Source organism: Cyclopterus lumpus, chromosome 3, assembly GCF_009769545.1.
Source record: "Cyclopterus lumpus isolate fCycLum1 chromosome 3, fCycLum1.pri, whole genome shotgun sequence".
Classification (NCBI taxonomy): Eukaryota; Metazoa; Chordata; class Actinopteri; order Perciformes; family Cyclopteridae; genus Cyclopterus; species Cyclopterus lumpus.
This window is the reverse complement of record NC_046968.1, coordinates 31212336-31235549: the sequence shown is the minus strand read 5'-3', so window position 1 is coordinate 31235549 and position 23214 is coordinate 31212336. Positions and strand designations below refer to the sequence as shown.

Here is a 23214-nt window from a genome sequence, read left to right as displayed (position 1 = left end):
TGTAGAAACTTTTGACTAACGGTGTATACTCCGGGAGTATAAACTCAAAAGTTATGAGGTAATGGTCTGACAGAAGAGGGTTCTGTGGGAAGACCTCCAAATGCTCAATGTCAATGCCATATGCAAGAACAAGGTGGAGGGTGTGGCCAAAGCAGTGAGTGGGTTTCTGTACTCTGACAGAAGCCAATCAAGTCCAACAATGAGATAAATGCAGCACTAAGGCAATCATTATCAATATCCACATGAATATTAAAATCACCTACAATAATAACTTTATCAGTTTTAAGGACTAAACTATATTGAGACCCGCTCCATCCAAAGTGGGATGAATGCTGTCTCTCCTCTAGAGTTAATAAATAAACAGTTAATGTATAAAATGAGCTTTAATAAACAGTCACACACACAGATCTTCATGACGTCATACACGTCAACATGTTCCATTCTTTGTGACCCGCCCTCATCTCTATAACTTCACTGTGCGTTTCCTCGCGCACATGCGCGCTCACGCCACCGAATCCCCACATGTCCGACAGTCCGTGAAGGCGGCGCAGACAGCAGCGGGCCGAGACAGAGGCACAAGAGACCCCGGTCTCCGGTCCAACGGACACCAGGACCCCGGTCTCCGAGGGAAGCCGCAAGCAGAGGACGAGGAAGAGACACAAGAAGAGACCCCGGTCTCCGGTCCAGCGGACCCCGGTCTCCGGTCCAGCGGACCCCGGTCCCTGGTCTCCGAGGGAAGCCGCAGGACGTGAACTGACAGGAAGTCGCGAGCAGAGCGGGAGGAAGAGGAGCCGCCGCGTGGGAGGTAAGGACAAGCCCCGTGTATTGGAGCTGCTGTCCCCGTGTATTGGAGCTGCTGTCCCCGTGTATTGGAGCTGCTGTCCCCGTGTATTGGAGCTGCTGTCCCCGTGTATTGGAGCTGCTGTCCCCGTGTATTGGAGCTGCTGTCCCCGTGTATTGGAGCTGCTGTCTCCGTGTATTGGAGCTGCTGTCCCCGTGTATTGGAGCTGCTGTCCCCGTGTATTGGAGCTGCTGTCCCCGTGTATTGGAGCTGCTGTCCCCGTGTATTGGAGCTGCTGTCCCCGTGTATTGGAGCTGCTGTCTCGGTGTATTGGAGCTGCTGTCCCCGTGTATTGGAGCTGCTGTCTCCGTGTATTGGAGCTGCTGTCCCCGTGTATTGGAGCTGCTGTCCCCGTGTATTGGAGCTGCTGTCTCGGTGTATTGGAGCTGCTGTCCCCGTGTATTGGAGCTGCTGTCTCGGTGTATTGGAGCTGCTGTCTCCGTGTATTGGAGCTGCTGTCTCGGTGTATTGGAGCTGCTGTCTCGGTGTATTGGAGCTGCTGTCCTCGTGTATTGGAGCTGCTGTCTCCGTGTATTGGAGCTGCTGTCCTCGTGTATTGGAGCTGCTGTCCCCGTGTATTGGAGCTGCTGTCTCGGTGTATTGGAGCTGCTGTCCTCGTGTATTGGAGCTGCTGTCTCCGTGTATTGGAGCTGCTGTCCTCGTGTATTGGAGCTGCTGTCCTCGTGTATTGGAGCTGCTGTCTCCGTGTATTGGAGCTGCTGTCCCCGTGTATTGGAGCTGCTGTCTCGGTGTATTGGAGCTGCTTTCCTCGTGTATTGGAGCTGCTGTCTCCGTGTATTGGAGCTGCTGTCTCCGTGTATTGGAGCTGCTGTCTCGGTGTATTGGAGCTGCTTTCCTCGTGTATTGGAGCTGCTGTCTCCGTGTATTGGAGCTGCTGTCTCCGTGTATTGGAGCTGCTGTCCCCGTGTATTGGAGCTGCTGTCTCGGTGTATTGGAGCTGCTGTCTCGGTGTATTGGAGCTGCTGTCTCGGTGTATTGGAGCTGCTGTCCTCGTGTATTGGAGCTGCTGTCTCCGTGTATTGGAGCTGCTGTCCCCGTGTATTGGAGCTGCTGTCCCCGTGTATTGGAGCTGCTGTCTCCGTGTATTGGAGCTGCTGTCCCCGTGTATTGGAGCTGCTGTCCCCGTGTATTGGAGCTGCTGTCTCGGTGTATTGGAGCTGCTGTCCCCGTGTATTGGAGCTGCTGTCTCCGTGTATTGGAGCTGCTGTCCCCGTGTATTGGAGCTGCTGTCCCCGTGTATTGGAGCTGCTGTCTCGGTGTATTGGAGCTGCTGTCCCCGTGTATTGGAGCTGCTGTCTCGGTGTATTGGAGCTGCTGTCTCCGTGTATTGGAGCTGCTGTCTCGGTGTATTGGAGCTGCTGTCTCGGTGTATTGGAGCTGCTGTCCTCGTGTATTGGAGCTGCTGTCTCCGTGTATTGGAGCTGCTGTCCTCGTGTATTGGAGCTGCTGTCCCCGTGTATTGGAGCTGCTGTCTCGGTGTATTGGAGCTGCTGTCCTCGTGTATTGGAGCTGCTGTCTCCGTGTATTGGAGCTGCTGTCCTCGTGTATTGGAGCTGCTGTCCTCGTGTATTGGAGCTGCTGTCTCCGTGTATTGGAGCTGCTGTCTCCGTGTATTGGAGCTGCTGTCTCGGTGTATTGGAGCTGCTTTCCTCGTGTATTGGAGCTGCTGTCTCCGTGTATTGGAGCTGCTGTCTCCGTGTATTGGAGCTGCTGTCTCGGTGTATTGGAGCTGCTTTCCTCGTGTATTGGAGCTGCTGTCTCCGTGTATTGGAGCTGCTGTCTCCGTGTATTGGAGCTGCTGTCCCCGTGTATTGGAGCTGCTGTCTCGGTGTATTGGAGCTGCTGTCTCGGTGTATTGGAGCTGCTGTCTCGGTGTATTGGAGCTGCTGTCTCCGTGTATTGGAGCTGCTGTCCTCCGGGTGGAGCTGCTGTCCTCCGGGTGGAGCTGCTGTCCTCCGGGGGAACCGTCCAGCGCTTTCTGCGCTTTTCTTTGCTCAACAAAAGAGCTGCGGCCTCACCTGGTCGACGCGCACGCGCACATGCACGTGTTGTGGTTGCCATGCCAGGGAGGGCGGAATGTGTTTATTGATGACTGTTGCTTTGATTATGTCCATTATAATGCTAACAATGACACAATGAAATCACATTGACGAACAGATATTACCAACACGATGTTCTTGTCTGTCAATCACAAAATCACTGGATCATCAAACATTTATTTATGGAGCACTTATTCAAACCCAAATATTCACTTCATTAAAATGTAAGGCAAAGATTATTAATTAAGTCTTATTAAGTCCAGGATGCAACAGATCAACGGCCACTAGTGAACTGGTTTCAGGTCCAGAGAGTCAGAATGAGTCTGTTTGATGCACAGGAGATGGACCCAGTTAGAATGAATGTGCAGGACGGTTAGTAGAGTGGTCTGGTGGGTGCTGTGGTCCAGATGGGGAGAAAGTCCAATAAGAGGTGAGAAGATACAGATGTTATCACACCTCTGAGTCAGAGGACACACCTGCTCTGTAAGTGGTCAGTGTCACAGGGATCTCAGGTGATGGATCTGATGGTAGAATGATGAACCAAGTCTGAAGCAGCAGCAACTTAATCTCCGACTGATACAAAGACTTAGCGCTGTCCTGCATCCCTCTAAAATGTGTACCATATTTAATATTGACTCATTGAGATTTGCACGTATAGTCTTATTGTACGGGTCATACGTGATTTCATTATGGTGTATATTGTCTTTGTGGAGTATAATGTCTTCAGTACTTTTCACTTCACCGTTGAGAGGTAAGTTGAGGGCATTTCAAATAAATATTAAAGGCTTAGTCAGAAAACCAAACAATTGTTCATGCAATTTCCCAGAGTCCAACATGGCATCTTGAGACATCTGAGGTTATCTCCAGACGTCTGAGAACTGTAACCAAAGAATATGAAACAATGTTGCTTTTTGAATATGAAACATTGTCTGCATAAAGGACAGAATGTGAACTATGGATTCAGACTGTTTAACGTACATCAACGCTGCATTAATATGTATATTGGATAAGTAAAACACATGTATGAGGAGTCTTATTTTCAGTGTTCTCTAACTCTTCTGACTCTTCTAGCTCTTCTGACTCTTTTAGCTTTTCTGAAACTTTTTTCCCTAGCTCTTCCGACTCTAGCTCTTCCGACTCTTCTAGATCTTCTGACTCTTCTAGCTCTTCCGACTCTAGCTCTTCCGACTCTAGCTCTTCCGACTCTAGCTCTTCCGACTCTAGCTCTTCCGACTCTTCTAGATCTTCTGAAACTCCTGACTCTTCCAGATTTTCTGACTCTTCTAGCTCTTCTGTCTCCTAGCTCTTCTGTCTCTTCTAGCTATTCTGACTCTAGCTCTTCTAACTAGCATTTCTGGCTCTAGCTCTTCTGACTAGCTCTTCTGGCTCTAGCTCTTCTGACTAGATTTTATGACTTCTAGCTCTTCTGACTTCTAGCTCTTCTGACTTCTAGCTCTTCTGACTTCTGGCTCTAGCTCTTCTGACTTCTAGCTCTTCTGACTTCTAGCTCTTCTGACTCTTGATCTTCCGACTCTTCTAGCTCTTCTGACTACTAGCTTTTCTGACTCTTTTAGCACTTCTGACTCTTCTGACTCGGACTCTAGTTCTTCTAGTCCTTCTGACTTCTAGCTCTTCTGACTTCTAACTCTTCTGACTTCTAACTTTCCTGACTTCTCGCTCTTCTTTCTTCTAGCTCTTCTGTCTTCTAACTCTTCTGACTTCTAGCTCTTCTGACTTTTAGCTTTTCTGAAACTTTTTTCCCTAGCTTTTCTGATTCTAGATCTTCCGACTCTTCTAGATCTTCTGACTCTTCTAGATCTTCTAGATCTTCTGAAACTTCTGGCTTTTCTAGCTCTTCCGACTCTAGCTCTTCTGACTCTTCTAGATCTCCTGACTCTTCTAGCTCTTCTGACTCTAGCTCTTCTGACTAGCTCTTCTAACTAGCTCTTTTAACGCTAGCTTTTCTGACTCTTCTGGTTCTAGCTCTTCTTACTCTAGCTCTTCTTACTCTAGCTCTTCTGACTCTAGGTCTTCTGACTCTAGCTCTTCTGACTAGATTGTATGACTAGCTCTTCTATCTTCTAGCACTTCTGACTTCTAGCTCTTCTGACTTCTAGCTCTCCTGACTCTTCTAGACTACTAGCTTTTCTGAAACGTCTGGCTCTTCTGACTCTAGCTCTTCTGACTTCTAACTCTTCTGACTCTTCTAGCTCTTCTGACTCTTCTGACTCTTCTAGCTTTTCTGGCTCTTCTAGCTTTTCTGACGCTCCTGGTTTCTGTTAGTCTGTAGAAGTCTCAATGTCGGTGTCTAGCAGTTATAAAAACGCTGATAAATGAACCTTCAGATCATGTGTGTGTGGTTGAGGAGGCGGTTGTTCTGAAGGGTGTGTCTCTCTGCTGAAGACTCTCTAAATAACCCGTTTTAGTCTCACTGAGGACGTCCTCTTCAGATGGTCCCGTGATTATCTGTGATTTAGTTCAAAGATCTTCTCCCGGGCAGATGGACTCTGCTTTCATTTGTAACCACATCTTAGTTCTCAGCTGTCTTTCACTAGAAGTCCCTCTGAGAGCAGACAGTCAAACAGGAAGTGATGCAGCATAAGAGAAGAGTCAGTCTGAGCTGCATGAATAACGGTGTACGTTCACACTGTAATTTCCTCCTAAAATAGCTCCAATGGGTGTGTGCAAAGCATTGTGGGACTGTAAACCACTGATGCGTGTTCCCTGTGAGCTGCAGTGAGTTCAGCTACAAACGTATTAGTTATTCGTGTGTACATATTTCATTTAATAGTTAATTGTGTCCTGTGTGACCTGAAGGCGTCTTTGGATCAGTAGCAGCTCTAACGCATGTCTATTATAGTCTGTCATCTATATAAAATACATACAGGTTATCTCATACAGCATTAAATCATATGTTTATCATGCTGAGCTTTATTAACATTAGACTCTTCTGGTGGAATATTCCACTCTTGAACATTTATTTATATTGTTGTTGAATCGACCGGTCAGATTAAAGGTGGACTGACTTCTAATGTTTTGTACCTTATCATTATTATTATTATGCCGATACTTCTACTACAGTTTTAATGGAAGTGAAAAGAAATCTTCAATCTAGTCCACTTTGAAGTTCTAGTCCATCTTTAGATCTTTAATCCTGAAACATGTCTCGAAGTAATTAAACTTCCTTCGTACATTTGGCGATGGATAATGAGTTGTGCATACTTTCAGCTGAAGAATGGACTTGTGTACTTGTACATGTCTTTTGAGTCTTCCTTTCTAGTATTAACTTCTTGCAGACCACCACTCCAGGGTCCAAGACTCTGTTGAAGCTCTTAATATAGACATGGATCCTCTCTGTGAATGGAGTCTGGGATGTGAGATGTCTGATTGGAGGCTTAGGACCATATGATAGTCTGACTGGTTTCCCTTATTAGGACCCTGAAATGTCCTCTTTTGTTGCTGCTGAGCAGGATCCAGAGAGGCTCCCAGCTCTTTCTTAACCTTAACCCGAACCAGCTTTCTTTACTGCACTCTACTGTGTTTGTTTACTGGACTCTACTGTTTCTTTACTGCACTCTACTGTGTTTCTTTACTGAACTCTACTATTTCTTTACTGAACTCTACTGTTTCTTTACTGCGCTCTACTGTGTTTCTTTACTGAACTCTACTGTTTCTCTTTACTAAACTATACTGTTTCTTTACTCATCTCTACTGTTTCTGTTTACTAAACTCTACTATTTGTTTACTATACTCTACTGTTTGTTTACTAAACTACTGTTTCTTTAATAAACTCTTTCTTTACTAAACTACTGTTTATTTACTAAACTCTACTGTTTATGTAATAAACTCTTTCTTTACTAAACTCTACTGTTTGATTACTAAACTACTGTTTGTTTACTAAACTCTACTGTCTGTACTGAACTTTACTGTGTGAAACAATTCTGATACAATATGAAGTGCTTAAAATAAATGTAATAATAAATTAAAGCTGCAAGCAGCGATGTGCGGGTCCTCCACGTCGTTGGGGGTGCTGGCCGGACGCCGGCTCAAGCGGCCCGGGAGTGTCTGCGACCGTCGGAGTGAGCGTCTGCGAGTTCCAGCGATGCTGGAAATTATACTGTACTGCAAACAGTCCACCACTTGCTGTATGTATGGCACGAGACAACATGCATCAACATAATACATTTGAAGTGGATCTGATAAATTCCCTTCATCCGGAGTTCAGTAACATATAGTGGCATGAAATACACAAGAATTACTGGAAAAATCACACTAACTGACTTCCGGTACTGTTTAGAGCATGGTCCCAAGAGACTTTCTTTTCAGTTTGCATGTTTTACATATGCCTACCAAGTTTCATTAATGTAGATGAAGTGTAGCGCCGGGGCTGCTTAAATGTATGTTTGTAGGGGGCGCTATCGATCCATATTGCCATTCTGAACCATTAAAATCGTATCAGGTAACTACATATTTGACTTTAAATGTGTGTGCTAAGTTTAGTTACGTTTGGAGCATGTTACATCGGTTTATTCGGTCACGGCGAAGGATCAGACTTCGCAGATCAAACTTCGCCGATGCTCCAACTCGCCGCCCTTCAACGAGTCCATACAATCTTCACAGTGAAGCATTATCAAGGTCTTAAGTCTATTCTAAAAACATTCTGAGAGGGATCTGATTAATCTGTGAGGAGAAGGGTATACAAGTAGAAAACATGTAGCCTACCGTTGCCACTAGGTGGCGCTATGACTAGAATGCATAATTACCATATGGATGTCTTCAGGGGCAGTGTGTCATGACACATGAGAAATATGGAGCCGATTACATAATGTATGGCCACGTTAAAAAAACTTCCATTTTCATGGCGAATGGTGTTCTTTGCCATCGCGCCCTACGCACATAGTTTTATATTTTGAAAATCCTTTGATAACTTTTGACTACTAAGGTCTCAAGATCACACTGTCCGACTTTGGAATGAATCGGGTTTAAGCTCTAGGAGGAGTTCGCTGTTTTACAACTCCCCAAAACGTGAGGAAAAGTTTAAAAATGTGCCACTAGGTGGCGCTATGACTTGAATTCAAAATTATTATATGGATGTCTTCAGGGTCAGTATGTCATGCCATATGAATATTATGGAGCAGATTAGATTATGTATGGCCGAGTTATAACAACTATAACAAAGCGTTGAAAGAGGCCCCTACGCACATAGTTTTATATTTTTTAAATCCTTTGAATACTTTTCATGGCTAAGGTCTCTAGAACACATAGCCCGAGTTTGAATGAATCGGGTTTAAGCTCTTGGAGGAGTTCGCAGTTTTACAACGCTCAAAAACGTGAAAAAACGCCAAAAAAGGCTAAAGATTGCGATATTGAGCAATTTACTGCAGCGCACCCTAATCTTCAAATATTATGAAAAAAATAGGGAACGTTAAGGGACTCAATGTGGACATATGCTAGCAATTTGGAATGGATAGGCCTAGTCATTTGGAAGTTGTGTCTTTAAATATGAGGCCGCACCCCTTAAAAACTAATTGGCCCATATCTTCTGAACGCAATGAGATATCAACAATCTTTTCACAACATTTGATGACATTGAACCAATAATGAACCATATAAATGTTCGTATCAATCGGACTCATCGTTTAGGAGAACATGTAAAAAACGTGTTTTTTTACAAAATTCAAAATGGCGGAAAATCTAAGTTGGCGCATTTTATAACGACCAATTACTTTTTTGTAGAGGAGGTCCAAGTGGACATGTGTACCAAATTTCAAGTCAATCGGATATTGTTAGCAAAAACCGTGGGCTTTTTGACACAAGGGGGCGCTATAGAGAAAACTATTCGTACCCAAATGCGAGACCTCCAAATTATCAAATTTTTCACCAGTTCTGATATGCATGTCAAATTTAACAACTTTTGGGATATGATAAGTCCACCAAAAGGGCAAAAGTAGGTAGAGAAAATATGAAAAAGAATAATTCTACGAAAAACAATAGGTTCCTCTACGACGAAGTCGTCACGAGGACCCTAAATATGTGCATCATTTACAGAATTAAAAACAAGCCTGATTTGAAAATAAAAACGGAACAGATTTAATGTAAAATCAACGAATAAAACTGAGTTATTATGTAAAAGATATTGAAAAGCATCATGGAGTCTCATCATGTTATATCATCAGTTTTATCCTGGAGCAACAACAGATGGTCCCAGGTCAGGGGGGAGGTGCTCAGAGTGGAGGTCTCTCTCTCTCTCTCTCTCTCTCTCTCTCTCTCTCTCTCTCTCTCTCTCTGTGATGGAGGTGAAGACCTGCCTCAGCTTTAATCTTCTGCAGTGTGTCATGCAGAGAGACGGGTAGGACCTGCTGCTCAGCCAATCAGAAGCAAGCTGAGCTAGCGAAGAGCTAACGGACTGGAGGAAACAAACATGGAGGGAAGTTAACAGACTCAACAGATCTGGATTTTCTACTTTTGCAGTCAGTCTGGAGAGAAGCGTCAGGACATTTGCAGTGTTTTCTTCTTCGTGGGTTCTTGGGTCAGATGTTTCCTGACTGATTTTATTCTGACGGATTTCCTGTTGGAGCTATTCAAAGTTACAATACCTCTGAAATCAAAACATTCTTTGGTGTTTGGACACGCTGGAGCTCATTTGTATTCAGGATTCAGGCCTGATTATATGAGCACAAATGAAGCTTGAAGTCTTTTATTTATGAGTGCAGCTCTAGTTTTTGAATTCTTTCTCTAACTTAAATGAGACAACAATCTAATCTAGCCTGAATCTCACTGAAAATACGTTCTTCAGTGTTTATCGTGGCATATATATATATATATATATATATATATATATATATATATATATATATATATATAATTAATTAATAATTTTTCATATAAACAAATCTATATATTTTTTCTTGTGTAGTTTTTTGTCCTTTTTATTTTTACAATGGAATACGTTTGTGAAGCAACAGCCATGACCTGAGAGGGTTTTAGAGTTCACGGTCTGGAGTTACCCTGAGGAACTGAAGCTGCTGGCTCTGGTTACCTGTCCAACACCAAACACCTGGACAGTGAGGGGGCGGGACTCCGTAGAGGTGAAGCACCAGAGATATATATATATTACATTCATATACATTCACCTGGTTGGGTTCAGATACGATGGAGCACAACATCCACCTGGAATCACCTTCAGCCTGAGCGGTATTGAGGGGAGCTGGACCTGTGGGGCGGGACTATGTACGTCCTGTGCAGCCTGATGGTCCTGACCCTCCACAGCTTCTTCAAGCGCTGGACCAACAAAGCCGTGGAACCCGGAGGACGTCTGGGGGACGGAGGCCTCCCCGAGGTGTGGGGGACTTCCAGGTCTGGAGAAGATTCAGTGAAGGTCGTGGACCAAAGAGGAGCGAAGAGGAGCTACAGGGCGGAAGGGAAGCGGAGGCGAGGCGGCGTATGTAAGAGAGTCCAGGTGAGCAGGGAGAAAGCACTTCAACAACACAAGAAACAACGGTGGAGGAAGAGTCCATTTAGGTCTTTAATGAGTGGTTTCTCTATAGAGGTCCTGAATGGAGGAATAGTCCTGTATGATACTGGAGGTCTTTAATGAGTGGTTCCTTTATTTATTTATTTTTAAAGAATTTTTTTAATTTGTTTATTTAATAAGGGACAGTACACATTAATATAAACATTTCTGTAAATGTGCCAGAGTTAGCCAAGAGGCTATTTTTCATCTGTAGTCCCAAGAGGCAGATGTTATGAAACAAACCTAAAAACATAAGATGACATATAAAATGTACAAACACCCAAAATAAAATAAGGGAGAAGTAAATTAAATATAACCACAGACAGGTAAACAACAACAAAAGACATACATGCAGGTGGAGTGAATGGTCGACCAGCAAAGTCAGGACATATAGACCTAAAAACAGACAACTGACAGACAGATTGACTGACAGACTGAGGACGAGTAGGAGCAGTTACAGTCTAGTGCTGACAGAGCTGCTACTAATGAACCATTTATTTGTCTCAGCTTTAAAAGAATGATTGTAGATCTCTGATTGATCCTGGAATAGAGTTCAGTGAACTGCTGCCTGTACGGAGAACGCAGCATGACTAGAAGCACTTTTCCTGAGAGGGACAATAATAATAATAATAATAATAATAATAATACAATCCCCTCTTGCTGCACCTCTTGTGAGCCGATGTCCAGGTTGTGTGGCGACAGATTGTTTGGAGGAGAGGTCAAACCATGTATAATGTTGTACATGAGACAGACATGCACATATTTAATCATGTTATCGCAACTAAGCAAGTTATATATTTTTAGTATAGGAATGTGATGAGAGAGAACTTTTTTTTTTTATCAAGAGTTTTGAGCGTACGCTTATATAGTGACTGTAATGGTTTAAGAGTAGTGGCACTAGCATGTGACCAGGTTGTTAAACAGTGGGTGATGTGGGAAATAACCATTGAATGCATGAATGTTTGAGCTGCCTCTGTTGACATGTAGTTGCGTGAGAACCGGAAGTTAGATTGAATTTGACCCGATTACAAAAAATGTTCACCTGGGATTTGAAAGACAAATTGGAATCAAAAGGTACTCCTAGATACTTGTATTCAGATACAACCTTTAGCCTTTCCCCAGATACAAAAACATCCGGTTCTACACAGTTTCTTTTGGTAAAAAACAAACATACTGTTTTGGATACATTGAGTTGTAGACAGCGTTGCGTTAACCAACTAGTCACATTAGCCAGGGATTTAGTGAGTTCTTTTGCCACATCTCCCAAATTGCTACCATGCAAGTAAATTACAGTGTCATCAGCATACATTTGAATATTGGTATGAGGACATACTGATGGCAGATCATTACTATATAAATATGATGCAATCCATTTAAGTGTACCTGAGGAGAAATTGTAACTGTGCAATTTGGACAAAAGAATACTATGATTAACAGTGTCAAATGCCTTCTTGAGATCAAGATACACAACTCCAACAACACCCCCTTTGTCCAGTAGAAATTAGATTTTCTCTGTGAAGAAACAGGTGGCCGTCTCAGTAGAATAATTGTCTCTAAAGCCGAATTGCATTGGATGATGCTGGAGGTCATTCAGGTCTCTGGTTTACTGCAGCATGATACACTTATTTTAACCCCAGAATGTTCTTCCTCTTTGGAAACTGCTGGTGCATTCACAGACTTTGTGTCAGCTGGTTATTGTCGGCTTCTTTCAGTTAAATCTGATGTTGGTGATTCTCAGCAGCGTTGCTTCCTGTCGTCAGCAGAGGAATGTGAAGCATGTGATCACATGATGTGAAACACTGAATGTGATAGGAGAACACAGTCCAGAAGATCTTTGTAGTTCAGCAAGGACCCTGAATGCCAGGGGCAAAGTGTCAGGGCTCGTTTATTATTTCATTGAGGTCAGATGTTAAGTTTGTACACCATCTAAACCTTTCCGTTGTCTATGAGATTAGTTAGTGTTGTTTTATTTGCTATAGAATCAATAACTACACAGTTCATCTCAAAGTGTTTGGGGATCAATGGTGATTCTCTTCTGGAGATCGCTGCAGATGTGAGGCCTCATTCAGCCACGTGACAGATGGAGAGTACAAGTGTTCACAAGTCGGTGACATCTGAACATCATCAGTAAACGGCAGCCAATAACAGCACAACAATTGGGTTGATTTACACCCTGCTGGTCCAACTGCAGGACTTTAGTCTTCTTCTTGTTTTTCTACTTTCAGCAGCATTGAGCTCCCTACTCATGTCATATCACGTCACCTCATCTCATATCATTTCATCTAATGTCATCTCATGTAATGTTGTCATATCATCTCATGTCGTCTAATGTCATGTCCTTTCCTCATGTCCTGTCCTCTCATGCCATCTCATATCCTCTAATATCCTGTCCTCATGTCATGTCCTGTCCTCTCATGTCATGTCCTCTAATATCATCTCATCTCATGTCCTCTAATAACGTCTCATGTCCTGTCCTCTAATATCATATCATGTCCTCTAATAACGTCTCATGTCCTGTCCTCTAATATCATATCATGTCCTCTAATAACATCTCATGTCATGTCCTGTCCTCTAATATCATCTCATGTCCTGTCCTCTCATGTCCTCTAATATCATCTCATGTCCTGTCCTCTCATGTCCTCTAATATCATCTCATGTCATGTCCTCTCATGTCCTCTAATATCATCTCATGTCCTGTCCTCTCATGTCCTCTAATATCATCTCATGTCCTCTAATATCTCATGTCCTGTCATCTCATGTCCTCTAATATCTCATGTCCTCTAATATCTCATGTCCTGTCATCTCATGTCCTCTAATATCTCATGTCCTGTCCTCTCATGTCCTCTAATATCATCTCATGTCCTCTAATGTCATCTCATGTCCTCTAATATCATCTCATGTCCTGTTCTCTCATGTCCTCTAATATCATCTCATGTCCTCTAATAACATCTCATGTATTGTCCTCTCATGTCATCTCCTGTCCTCTAATAACATCTCATGTCCTCTAATATCATCTCATGTCCTCTAATATCTCATGTCCTGTCATCTCATGTCCTCTAATATCATCTCATGTCCTGTCCTCTCATGTCCTCTAATATCATCTCATGTCCTGTCATCTCATGTCCTCTAATATCATCTCATGTCCTGTCCTCTCATGTCCTCTAATATCATCTCATGTCCTCTAATATCTCATGTCCTCTAATATCATCTCATGTCCTGTCCTCTAATATCATCTCATGTCTTCTAATATCAATAACATCTCATGTCCTCTAATATCATCTCATGTCCTCTAATAACATCTCATGTCCTGTCCTCTAATGTCCTCTAATATCATTTCATGTCCTCTAATATCTCATGTCCTGTCATATCATGTCCTCTAATAACATCTCATGTATTGTCCTCTCATGTCATGTCCTGTCCTCTAATATCATCTCTTGTCCTCTAATAACATCTCATGTCCTCTAATAACATCTCATGTCCTGTCCTCTAATATCATCTCATGTCCTCTAATATCTCATGTCCTCTAATATCTAATGTCCTGTCCTCTCATGTCCTCTAATATCATCTCATGTCCTCTAATATCATCTCATGTCCTCTAATATCTCATGTCCTGTCATCTCATGTCCTCTAATATCATCTCATGTCCTCTAATAACATCTCATGTTTTGTCCTGTCATGTCCTGTCCTCTAATATCATCTCATGTCCTGTCATCTCATGTCCTCTAATATCATCTCATGTCCTGTCCTCTAATATCATTTCATGTCCTCTAATATCTCATGTCCTGTCATCTCATGTCCTCTAATAACATATCATGTATTGTCCTCTAATGTCATGTCCTGTCCTCTAATATCATCTCCTGTCCTCTAATAACATCTCATGTCCTCTAATATCATCTCATGTCCTCTCATATCATCTCATGTCCTCTCATGTCCTCTAATATCATCTCATGTCATGTCCTCTAATATCATCTCATGTCCTCTAATATCATCTCATGTCATCTCATGTCCTCTCATGTCATCTCATGTCATCTCATGTCCTCTCATGTCCTCTCATGTCCTCTCATATCATCTCATGTCCTGTCCTCTCATGTCCTCTAATATCATCTCATGTCCTCTAATATCATCTCATGTCCTGTCCTCTCATGTCCTCTAATATCATCTCATGTCCTCTCATATCATCTCATGTCCTCTCATATCATCTCATGTCCTCTCATGTCCTCTAATATCATCTCATGTCATGTCCTCTAATATCATCTCATGTCCTCTCATATCATCTCATGTCATGTCCTCTAATATCATCTCATGTCATGTCCTCTAATATCATCTCATGTCATGTCCTCTAATATCATCTCATGTCATGTCCTCTAATATCATCTCATCTCATGTCCTCTAATATCATCTCATGTCATGTCCTCTAATATCATCTCATGTCCTCTCATGTCCTCTCATGTCCTCTCATATCATCCCATGTCCTCTCATGTCCTCTCATATCATCTCATGTCATGTCTGTGATCCACTGTGGACACTATACAAACTCTGAGCTGTGGCTGCTCATGAGTCCAGTGCTCACCATATTATAATATTAATATAATGTAATGTAACTATATCGCTGTATAGAACATGATCTTTATAGCCAACTATGCTTTTATTCTTTTAATCGGCAGCACCAGGTTCCCACAGATCTTCTGTTCAACATTAATAAATATCAAATACTATTCATATGATGGTTGGGCTGCTTATTATTGACTGACACATGTGCAACCATATTTCCCAGCATGCCCATCTTATCAATTAAAATTAAATAGTTGATCAATAGTCAGACTGAACCCGCTGCGTTAGTCCTCAGAGGGTTTCCCTTCGGTACACATAGGACCCCGTCTGACCTTTGACCCTCACGTCGATACAGGAAACATGGTCGTCTCTCATGAGCACAGACGTCTGGATCAGGTTGATGCTGCTGGAGCACGCCGGTCTCTTTGCTGAGATTCCTCTTCCGGAGGGGGGGATTCACAATGTTGTTTTAACAGGAAACGGTGAATACTTGTGGCTTCAGAATCAAAGGAGCCCACCCCCCCTTATGGGTGGACCTGCCCCCTCAAAGGGCTGTTGCATATTTCAGTCGATCGGGGGAGCAGCTCCTCATGCTTCAGTTGAGGCTGAAATATTTATCTGTCGCTGGGTGGGGCGGTGCTAGAGGAGGTGTGACGCTGCTGTGCTGTTGCTAGGGGAACAGAGAGGGAGGAATCTGTGTTGGGGGGGGAGCGTTGACACTGATCCGGCTGTGTGAAGCTGCAGCGAGGAGGAGGATGCAGCAATGAGCAGGACGGCAAGGCCTCAGGGAGGTAAGGACGGACGGAAAGGACACAAAGAGGGAGGGATGAGGCTAGACAGCAGGACACAGACATGTTGACTTAGTCCTCAGTGAGATGAGGGAGAGAGGGAGGAAGGGAGCGATGGAGGTCTGTAACCCGATGCAGAGGGTTGTGTTTCTGATGACCTGAATACGAGCAGCATGGAGCTTCATTTTTTGGTTTCTCTCATTCCTGTGTGGATGTCCTCACTCGTCCTGATTATCCTCCTTCTGTCTGCTAACATCTTCTCTCTGCTCTTCCTCCTGTGATCATCGTCATTAGCATATCCCTCATGTACAGTACAGGGTTGTTTCCTCCAAAGAACCGTTTCTATTACCGTTGGTGCTCTTTTCAATGAAAATCATTTTTTCGCTGCCCTACCAAGAAATTGTGTGTACATTACATTTCATTCCAAAAGCGACTTACATTCATACATAAATCGTAGACAGCTAAGTGGAGCAATTTGGGGTTAAATGTCTTGTTCAAGGACACATTGGCTAGCAGAGCTGGGGATCAAACTGTGGATCCTCTGAAGGATGGACCTGCTAACCACTGACTCAGTCACCCCTCAACCCATATCTGGTGTAGATACAGATACGGGTTGTGGTAGAGGTACAGATACGGGTTACGGTAGCGATGCGGGTAGAGGTACGGATAGAGGTACAGATACGGGTTTAGGTACAGGTAGAGGTGCATATATGTATTTAGGTACAGGTAGAAGGTACAGATACATGAGGAGGACAATCTTAAACCTTGTTATTAATGTAAATGCTGAAGACTAAAGATAAAGGTTTGAAGCATAATTGTCTTATTCTTTATCTTCATGTCATGAAGAAGATATTTAGTAACATACAGTAATGCAATGTGTATGATGTGGCCAGGACTCGGCATGTCTCTATAGTGTATAGTTATACAATGAGTCCCTGTGGAGCATCAGTCAGGAGTTAGCTTGAATTCAGCCAGCTAAAACCCAGTACCAGGTTCTGGTTTTGTGCTGATTCTGGATCTGATGGCTCTGGATCAGACTGCTGCCTCCTGTGAGGAGGTTGAAAGGTGCAGTAAGGTTCCATCACTGCTGCATCCTCAGATAGAACCTTACTGGTTCTGTCCCTGCAGCCCTGCATACGAGGCACTACTTTGGTGGGTTAACAGTTAACAGCTTTGACCTCTGATGGTTGAGGTTTATTGGTGACCTTGAATGGTAAAGGTTCAGACAGGTCGTTGGGCAGCGAGGCTCACCAGAGTTTTGTTCTTGTAACTTTTAGTTTAAGATAAGATAATACTTTATTAACCATTTAAACACAATCAGATGGCTATCAAATACAAATCTAAATGAGTATCCTATCTTTTATGTATGTAGGGTCATGTTTCCATTATGACACGTTCATTAACACACAATTTAATTTCTGCTTTCTACTCATTTCACTTTTACTCTGAAAAGCTATATTGCTCTGTCTTCCTTGCAGCCGGTCCAGCATTCCAACGCTCTGCACGGCCCGGTGGTCATGTTCAGTACAAGAAAGACCTGGGATCTAGGCCACGTCCCCTGCCTGCAGGAACTCTGGAAGAAAGACATCTCATTGGACGGTGAGTCAGACGTCTGTCCCAGAAGGATCCTTCCTTTCTCTGTGTGTGTGACCTGTTATTAATGAATGGAGCTCCACAGTGAGAAGAAGCAGACTAACAGGTGAACAGATGAAGTCACATTTCTTTGTTTGTTTCTTATCTTCACTGAAGACTTATTTATTTAGCTTATTTGTTATTGCTGCTATTTGTATTTTCTTAATTTCCTGTTAATTTCCTTATGTCAGGATTAAAACATTTTGGTTTGTTTGGAACATTCTTATCAGAACAACAGATTCACTGAGGTCAAACAGCGGTCTGCTCACGGTGAATTTAAATAATAAGGAAACTTGTCTATGCTCTCTTCAAAGCCACATGACTCCAGGAATACAAACAACGTTCTCAGTTTAAAGACATTTCATGAAGTGAAAATAAAGTGCCAAAAAGCCAAGATTACGGCCAAAAAGCCAAGATGGCTACGGCCACAAACCAGCAATGACCAGCTGTCCATCTTTAGTAAGTAGAGTCCAAAGAGACCACAGGAAAACCTTTGGAGTTTGAATAAAAACATGAATTACCATTAATTTCAGCACTAAATCCTGATTGTAAGAAGTGTGTGTATGTTTGAAAAAGTTTTCTCCTGTAAGTGATTACATGTGCTGGTAATCCTGTCGGTGTTGCTTCAGTTCAACAGTGAAGCCGACCTGAATGCTGTGAGTTAAGTCTGTTTAATGCTCAGGTGCTCCGGTTTTCCCACAAAGTGCAGATTGTTCTCAGGTTGATAAGATCTGTGAGCACACACAGAGTTTAGTTCAGCGGACGCTAATCTTCCTGGGGTCCACAGAAAGGACCAAATGTAATATATACACAACGTGCAAAACATGACGTGAAACAAACAGTTAAAAATAGTACAAACAGAATAATAAAAAATAAATAAAAATAGTAGTCAGATACCTAGTGCAGTCAAGGACTATGATGTATATCGTGCAGTGCATCCGTAATTTATACAAAGAAGGATCAAATGACTACAAAAGCAATGTTGTTTGTTTTCATTTTTACTGAATGTTTGAGGAGGTTTGTTCTTGGGGTTGGAGGTATCAAGTGACCTAAACTAGTGTTCCTTGTGTGATGGTTATGTCTGTTACATGTACATTGGAACTGATTGAAGAAATATTCGGGTGTCTGATTTAAATATTACCTTTCTAAAAAACATGAGAAGGCTATAGTGAAGTTTAGTTTAGTTTACCTCCAGTAACTTCATCTTCTTCCCCCTCGTTTTCCTCTTTTATCCCCCTGTCTCCCAATCAAGTTCTTACCTTGGTAACCTCTGACCCCCCCAACCACCTGCCCCCTTGACCCCATCCCGTCTCACCTTCTCCAGTCCATTGCTCCGGACCTTCTTCCCTTTCTCACCCATCTTATTAACACCTCCCTCTCAACCGGCTGTTTCCCTAACTCTCTGAAGGAGGCGGAGTCAACCCTCTCCTGAAACCCACTCTCGAGTCAACAACTACAGACCTGAAGTCAACAACTACAGACCTAAAGTCAATAACTACAGACCTGTCTCTCTCCTCCCCTTCCTTTCCAAAACTCTAGAGCGAGCTATCTTTAACCAAGTCTCCTCCTTTCTCCACAGTAATAACCTTCTAGACCCCCACCAGTCTGGATTCAAGGCCACTCAACAGAGACTGCCCTCCTTGCTGTCTCTGAGCAGCTTCACACTGCTAGAGCAGCCTCTCTCTCCTCTGTCCTTATCCTTCACACTAGAGCATCCTCTCTCCTCTGTCCTTATCCTTCACACTAGAGCAGCCTCTCTCTCCTCTGTCCTTATCCTTCTAGACCTTTCCGCTGCCTTTGACACAGTGAACCACCAGATCCTCATGTCCTCCCTCCAGGACCTGGTATCTCAGGCTCTGCTCTCACTCTTCTCATCCTACCTGTGTCTGAGCCTTGTCTACTACTGGGACTACTGGGGTCCCTCAGGGTTCAGTCCTTGGTCCTCTTCTCTTCTCTCTGTACACCAACTCTCTCTCTCTGTCATTCTCTCTCATGGCTTCACCTACCACAGCTATGCTGACGACACCCAACTGATCCTCTCGTTTCCCCAATCTGAAACACAGGTAGCAGCACGAATCTCTGCCTGTCTGACTGACATCTCTCAGTGGATGTCTGACTGACATCTCTCAGTGGATGTCTGACCGACATCTCTCAGTGGATGTCTGTCTGACATCTCTCAGTGGATGTCTGACTGACATCTCTCAGTGGATGTCTGACCGACATCTCTCAGTGGATGTCTGTCTGACATCTCTCAGTGGATGTCTGATTGACATCTCTCAGTGGATGTCTGACTGACATCTCTCAGTGGATGTCTGACCGACATCTCTCAGTGGATGTCTGACTGACATCTCTCAGTGGTTGTCTGATTGACATCTCTTAGTGGATGTCTGCTCACCACCTGAAAATTAACCCGGACAAGACTGAACTTCTCCTCCTTCCAGGAAAAGGTTCTCCCATCACGGCCTGTCTATCACCTTCAACAACTCAGTGTTGGCTCCGCCCCCGACTGCCAGGAACCTCGGTGTGACACCTGTCAGTCAACTCTCCCTGACTGCCAACATTACCACAATAACACGCTCCTGTAGGTACATGCTGTACAACATCAGGAGAATACGACCTCTTCTCACTCAGAAGGCGGCACAGGTTCTGGTCCAGGCTCTGGTCCAGGTTCTGGTCCAGGTTCTGGTCCAGGTTCTGGTCCAGGTTCTGGTCCAGGCTCTGGTCATCTCACGGCTAGACTACTGTAACTCCTCCTTCAGATCTACCTGCTAATGCCATTCGACCTCTACAGCTCATCCAGAATGCAGCTGCTCGTCTGGTTTATAACCTCCTAAATTTACCCACAATCCTCTGCGACCTTCACCGGTTACCGGTGGCCGCCCGCATCCGCTTCAAAACATTGGTACTTGGGTACCGTGCTGCGAACAGATCGGGTCCGGTCTACATCCAGGACATGGTCTAACCTCACATCCAGGACATGGTCTAACCTCACACCCAGGACATGGTCTAACCTTACACCCAGGACATGGTCTAACCTCACATCCAGGACATGGTCTAACCTCACATCCAGGACATGGTCTAACCTCACATCCAGGACATGGTCTAACCTCACACCCAGGACATGGTCTAACCTCACACCCAGGACATGGTCTAACCTCACACCCAGGACATGGTCTAACCTCACACCCAGGACATGGTCTAACCTCACACCCAGGACATGGTCTAACCTCACATCCAGGACATGGTCTAACCTCACACCCAGGACATGGTCTAACCTCACACCCAGGACATGGTATAACCTCACATCCAGGACATAGTCTAACCTTACACCCAGGACATGGTCTAACCTCACACCCAGGACATGGTCTAACCTCACACCCAGGACATGGTCTAACCTCACACCCAGGACATGGTCTAACCTCACACCCAGGACATGGTCTAACCTTACACCCCAGCTCGTTCACTTCGCTCGGCTTCTGCCAATCTGCTTGTAGCTCCGTCACTGCGAGCTAAACACTAAACAAAGTCACATAAATAAATGTGTACATTTCTTTCTTCTTTATATTGGATTAGATAAGTGATGAAAAGCAGGTCGCAACAGTTTATACCAGCCAGTTTATCAGTAACCAGAACCAATTGCCAGTTTTTATCCTTCATCATATAATTCTCAATTAGTGTGCATGAGGAGGAGCCATCAGTAGGTATCAAGTTCTTTCTGAGATATCAACTTTACTCATGAAGTAATTATTAAAGTAATTGGCAATCTCCTGGTTTATTGAGGAAAGTACCATTATTTATTATGTTAGCATAGCTTGATGTTTTTTCCCGTCATTCTTTGAGTCGTTAATTTTACTCTGGTAATACTCCGTTGCATCATAAGTGTTTATAAATCTCTACTGACCCATAAGTCACATTTTGCCTTTACAGTTTTTTTTCAATGGTGCCACATCTGGGTCCTCCTCTTGACACACCATTGACCAGTTAGCATTCTTTACATCCTCCATAAAAGATTCTTCTTGGAAGTGCTTGTGCTTGACCTTGAGTGTCCTACAGGCGGCTTTCTGGACTTTAGTTTTATTAAATTGTGATCGCTGAAACCAAGAACTACTGACACTGCTTTAGAGCAGAGTTCAGGGGTATTTGCGAAGTAGTGATCAATACATTTAGATGATCTTAGCCCATCTTATTTGTACTAATGTAATAGTTTGTGTTGGATTACAAGCACCGGCTACTGCAAGAAGCTTCTTCTTTAACGGACAGGTAGATAACCAATCAATATTTAAATCACCCACAAAAAAACCTTCTGGGTTTTCATCGTTGATACAAATGTTAGTTCCTTTTAGGTGTCTAGCATTCTGAAGAGCAGCTACTATGTCCTTGTATCTAAGGAACTTGACGACTACCGGCGGTCTGTTGCCATCTGCACCAGCCTTCCTGTTCGATATGCGTGCTCCAGCTCCAACTCACGGTTGCTCCCGAGCTGTAGTTTTAGACAGTAATCTCCGTACCTTATCCTCCACCTCAGCTCATCCTTCTTTTTCAGTTTCTACCATCCCATCAATAACCAGGTTATTTCTCCTGGACTGGCCCTCTAAATAGTCGATGTTCTTGTTGATGGCCTGGATCTTTTCCCTCGTCCTATCCTATTGTTTACTATCGCACACGGCCAGCTGATTTGCATTGTCTGATTTCAGGTCATCCATTTCCTTCTGGGTGTATTGAATGCTCATTTTGAGATCTTGCAAGTTTAACATGTTAACATGTCCATATGATTGTTCGCAGACTCCATTATCATTTCAACAAAAGATTTGAAGCTCTTCTCTTGTTGTTGAATTACCTCTGTGAATACCTCCTTTTGTTGTTGCAGGAGTTATTGTAACCATATCGAGCAGTGAGAGTGTTCCAGAAGGAAAGCATGTGTCACGACTGTTATCAGCTCTTATCTGGTTGGACTGGTTTCCGTGGCATTCAGGAGGAGTGCAGGTTTACTCAGGAACCCAAGCTTCTTAAAAAAGAAAACACAATCTAGGTTATTTCTTGTGTTGCAATGACCTCAATAATTACGGGTTACGGCTTACAGCTTTAATTCTGTCAAACAAATAAACATCAGGAGGTCTATGAGCTCCAGGAGACATCACCTGGTGAGCCAAAGGAGTTTCAATGAACACCAATTAATGTCGCCAATCTTTTCTGATCAGGTGTGAACTAAAGTCAAATTAGTGTTGACGCTGCCGGTTTGTTGTTCGGACATTGTTCTGCTGGTTTCTGGTTGTACAGGTGATGTTGTTCTGCTGGTTTCTGGTTGTACAGGTGATGTTGTTTTGCTGGTTTCTGGTTGTACAGGTGATGTTCTGCTGGTTTCTGGTTGTTCAGGTGAGGTTGTTCTGCTGGTTTCTGGTTGTACAGGTGATGTTCTGCTGGTTTCTGGTTGTTCAGGTGAGGTTGTTCTGCTGGTTTCTGGTTGTTCAGGTGATGTTGTTCTGCTGGTTTCTGGTTGTACAGGTGATGTTCTGCTGGTTTCTGGTTGTTCAGGTGAGGTTGTTCTGCTGGTTTCTGGTTGTTCAGGTGAGGTTGTTCTGCTGGTTTCTGGTTGTACAGGTGATGTTCTGCTGGTTTCTGGTTGTACAGGTGATGTTCTGCTGGTTTCTGGTTGTACAGGTGATGTTGTTCTGCTGGTTTCTGGTTGTACAGGTGATGTTGTTCTGCTGGTTTCTGGTTGTACAGGTGAGGTTGTTCTGCTGGTTTCTGGTTGTACAGGTGAGGTTGTTCTGCTGATTTCTGGTTGTTCAGGTGATGTTGTTCTGGTTGTTCAGGTGATGTTGTTCTGCT

General features: G+C 43.6%; 1 protein-coding gene across 5 annotated transcripts in view; it reads left to right on the top strand.

Moving 5' to 3' along the window:
• Nucleotides 1-690: 690 nt before the first annotated feature.
• Nucleotides 691-23214, top strand: part of kifc3 (kinesin family member C3) — a 50653-nt gene continuing 28129 nt past the window's right edge. The window contains exons 1-3 of one of the 5 annotated variants that reach the window (XM_034559042.1): nt 697-805; nt 10049-10360; nt 17232-17352. In XM_034559042.1, the coding sequence (XP_034414933.1) occupies nt 10130-10360; nt 17232-17352 (352 nt within the window). In that variant the 5' untranslated portion in view covers nt 697-805; nt 10049-10129. Of the gene's footprint in view, nt 806-10048; nt 10361-15676; nt 15757-17231; nt 17353-19925; nt 19967-23214 lie in introns of those variants that run through there. The other 4 variants (XM_034559051.1, XM_034559060.1, XM_034559068.1 and 1 more) reach the window with 4 other exon arrangements.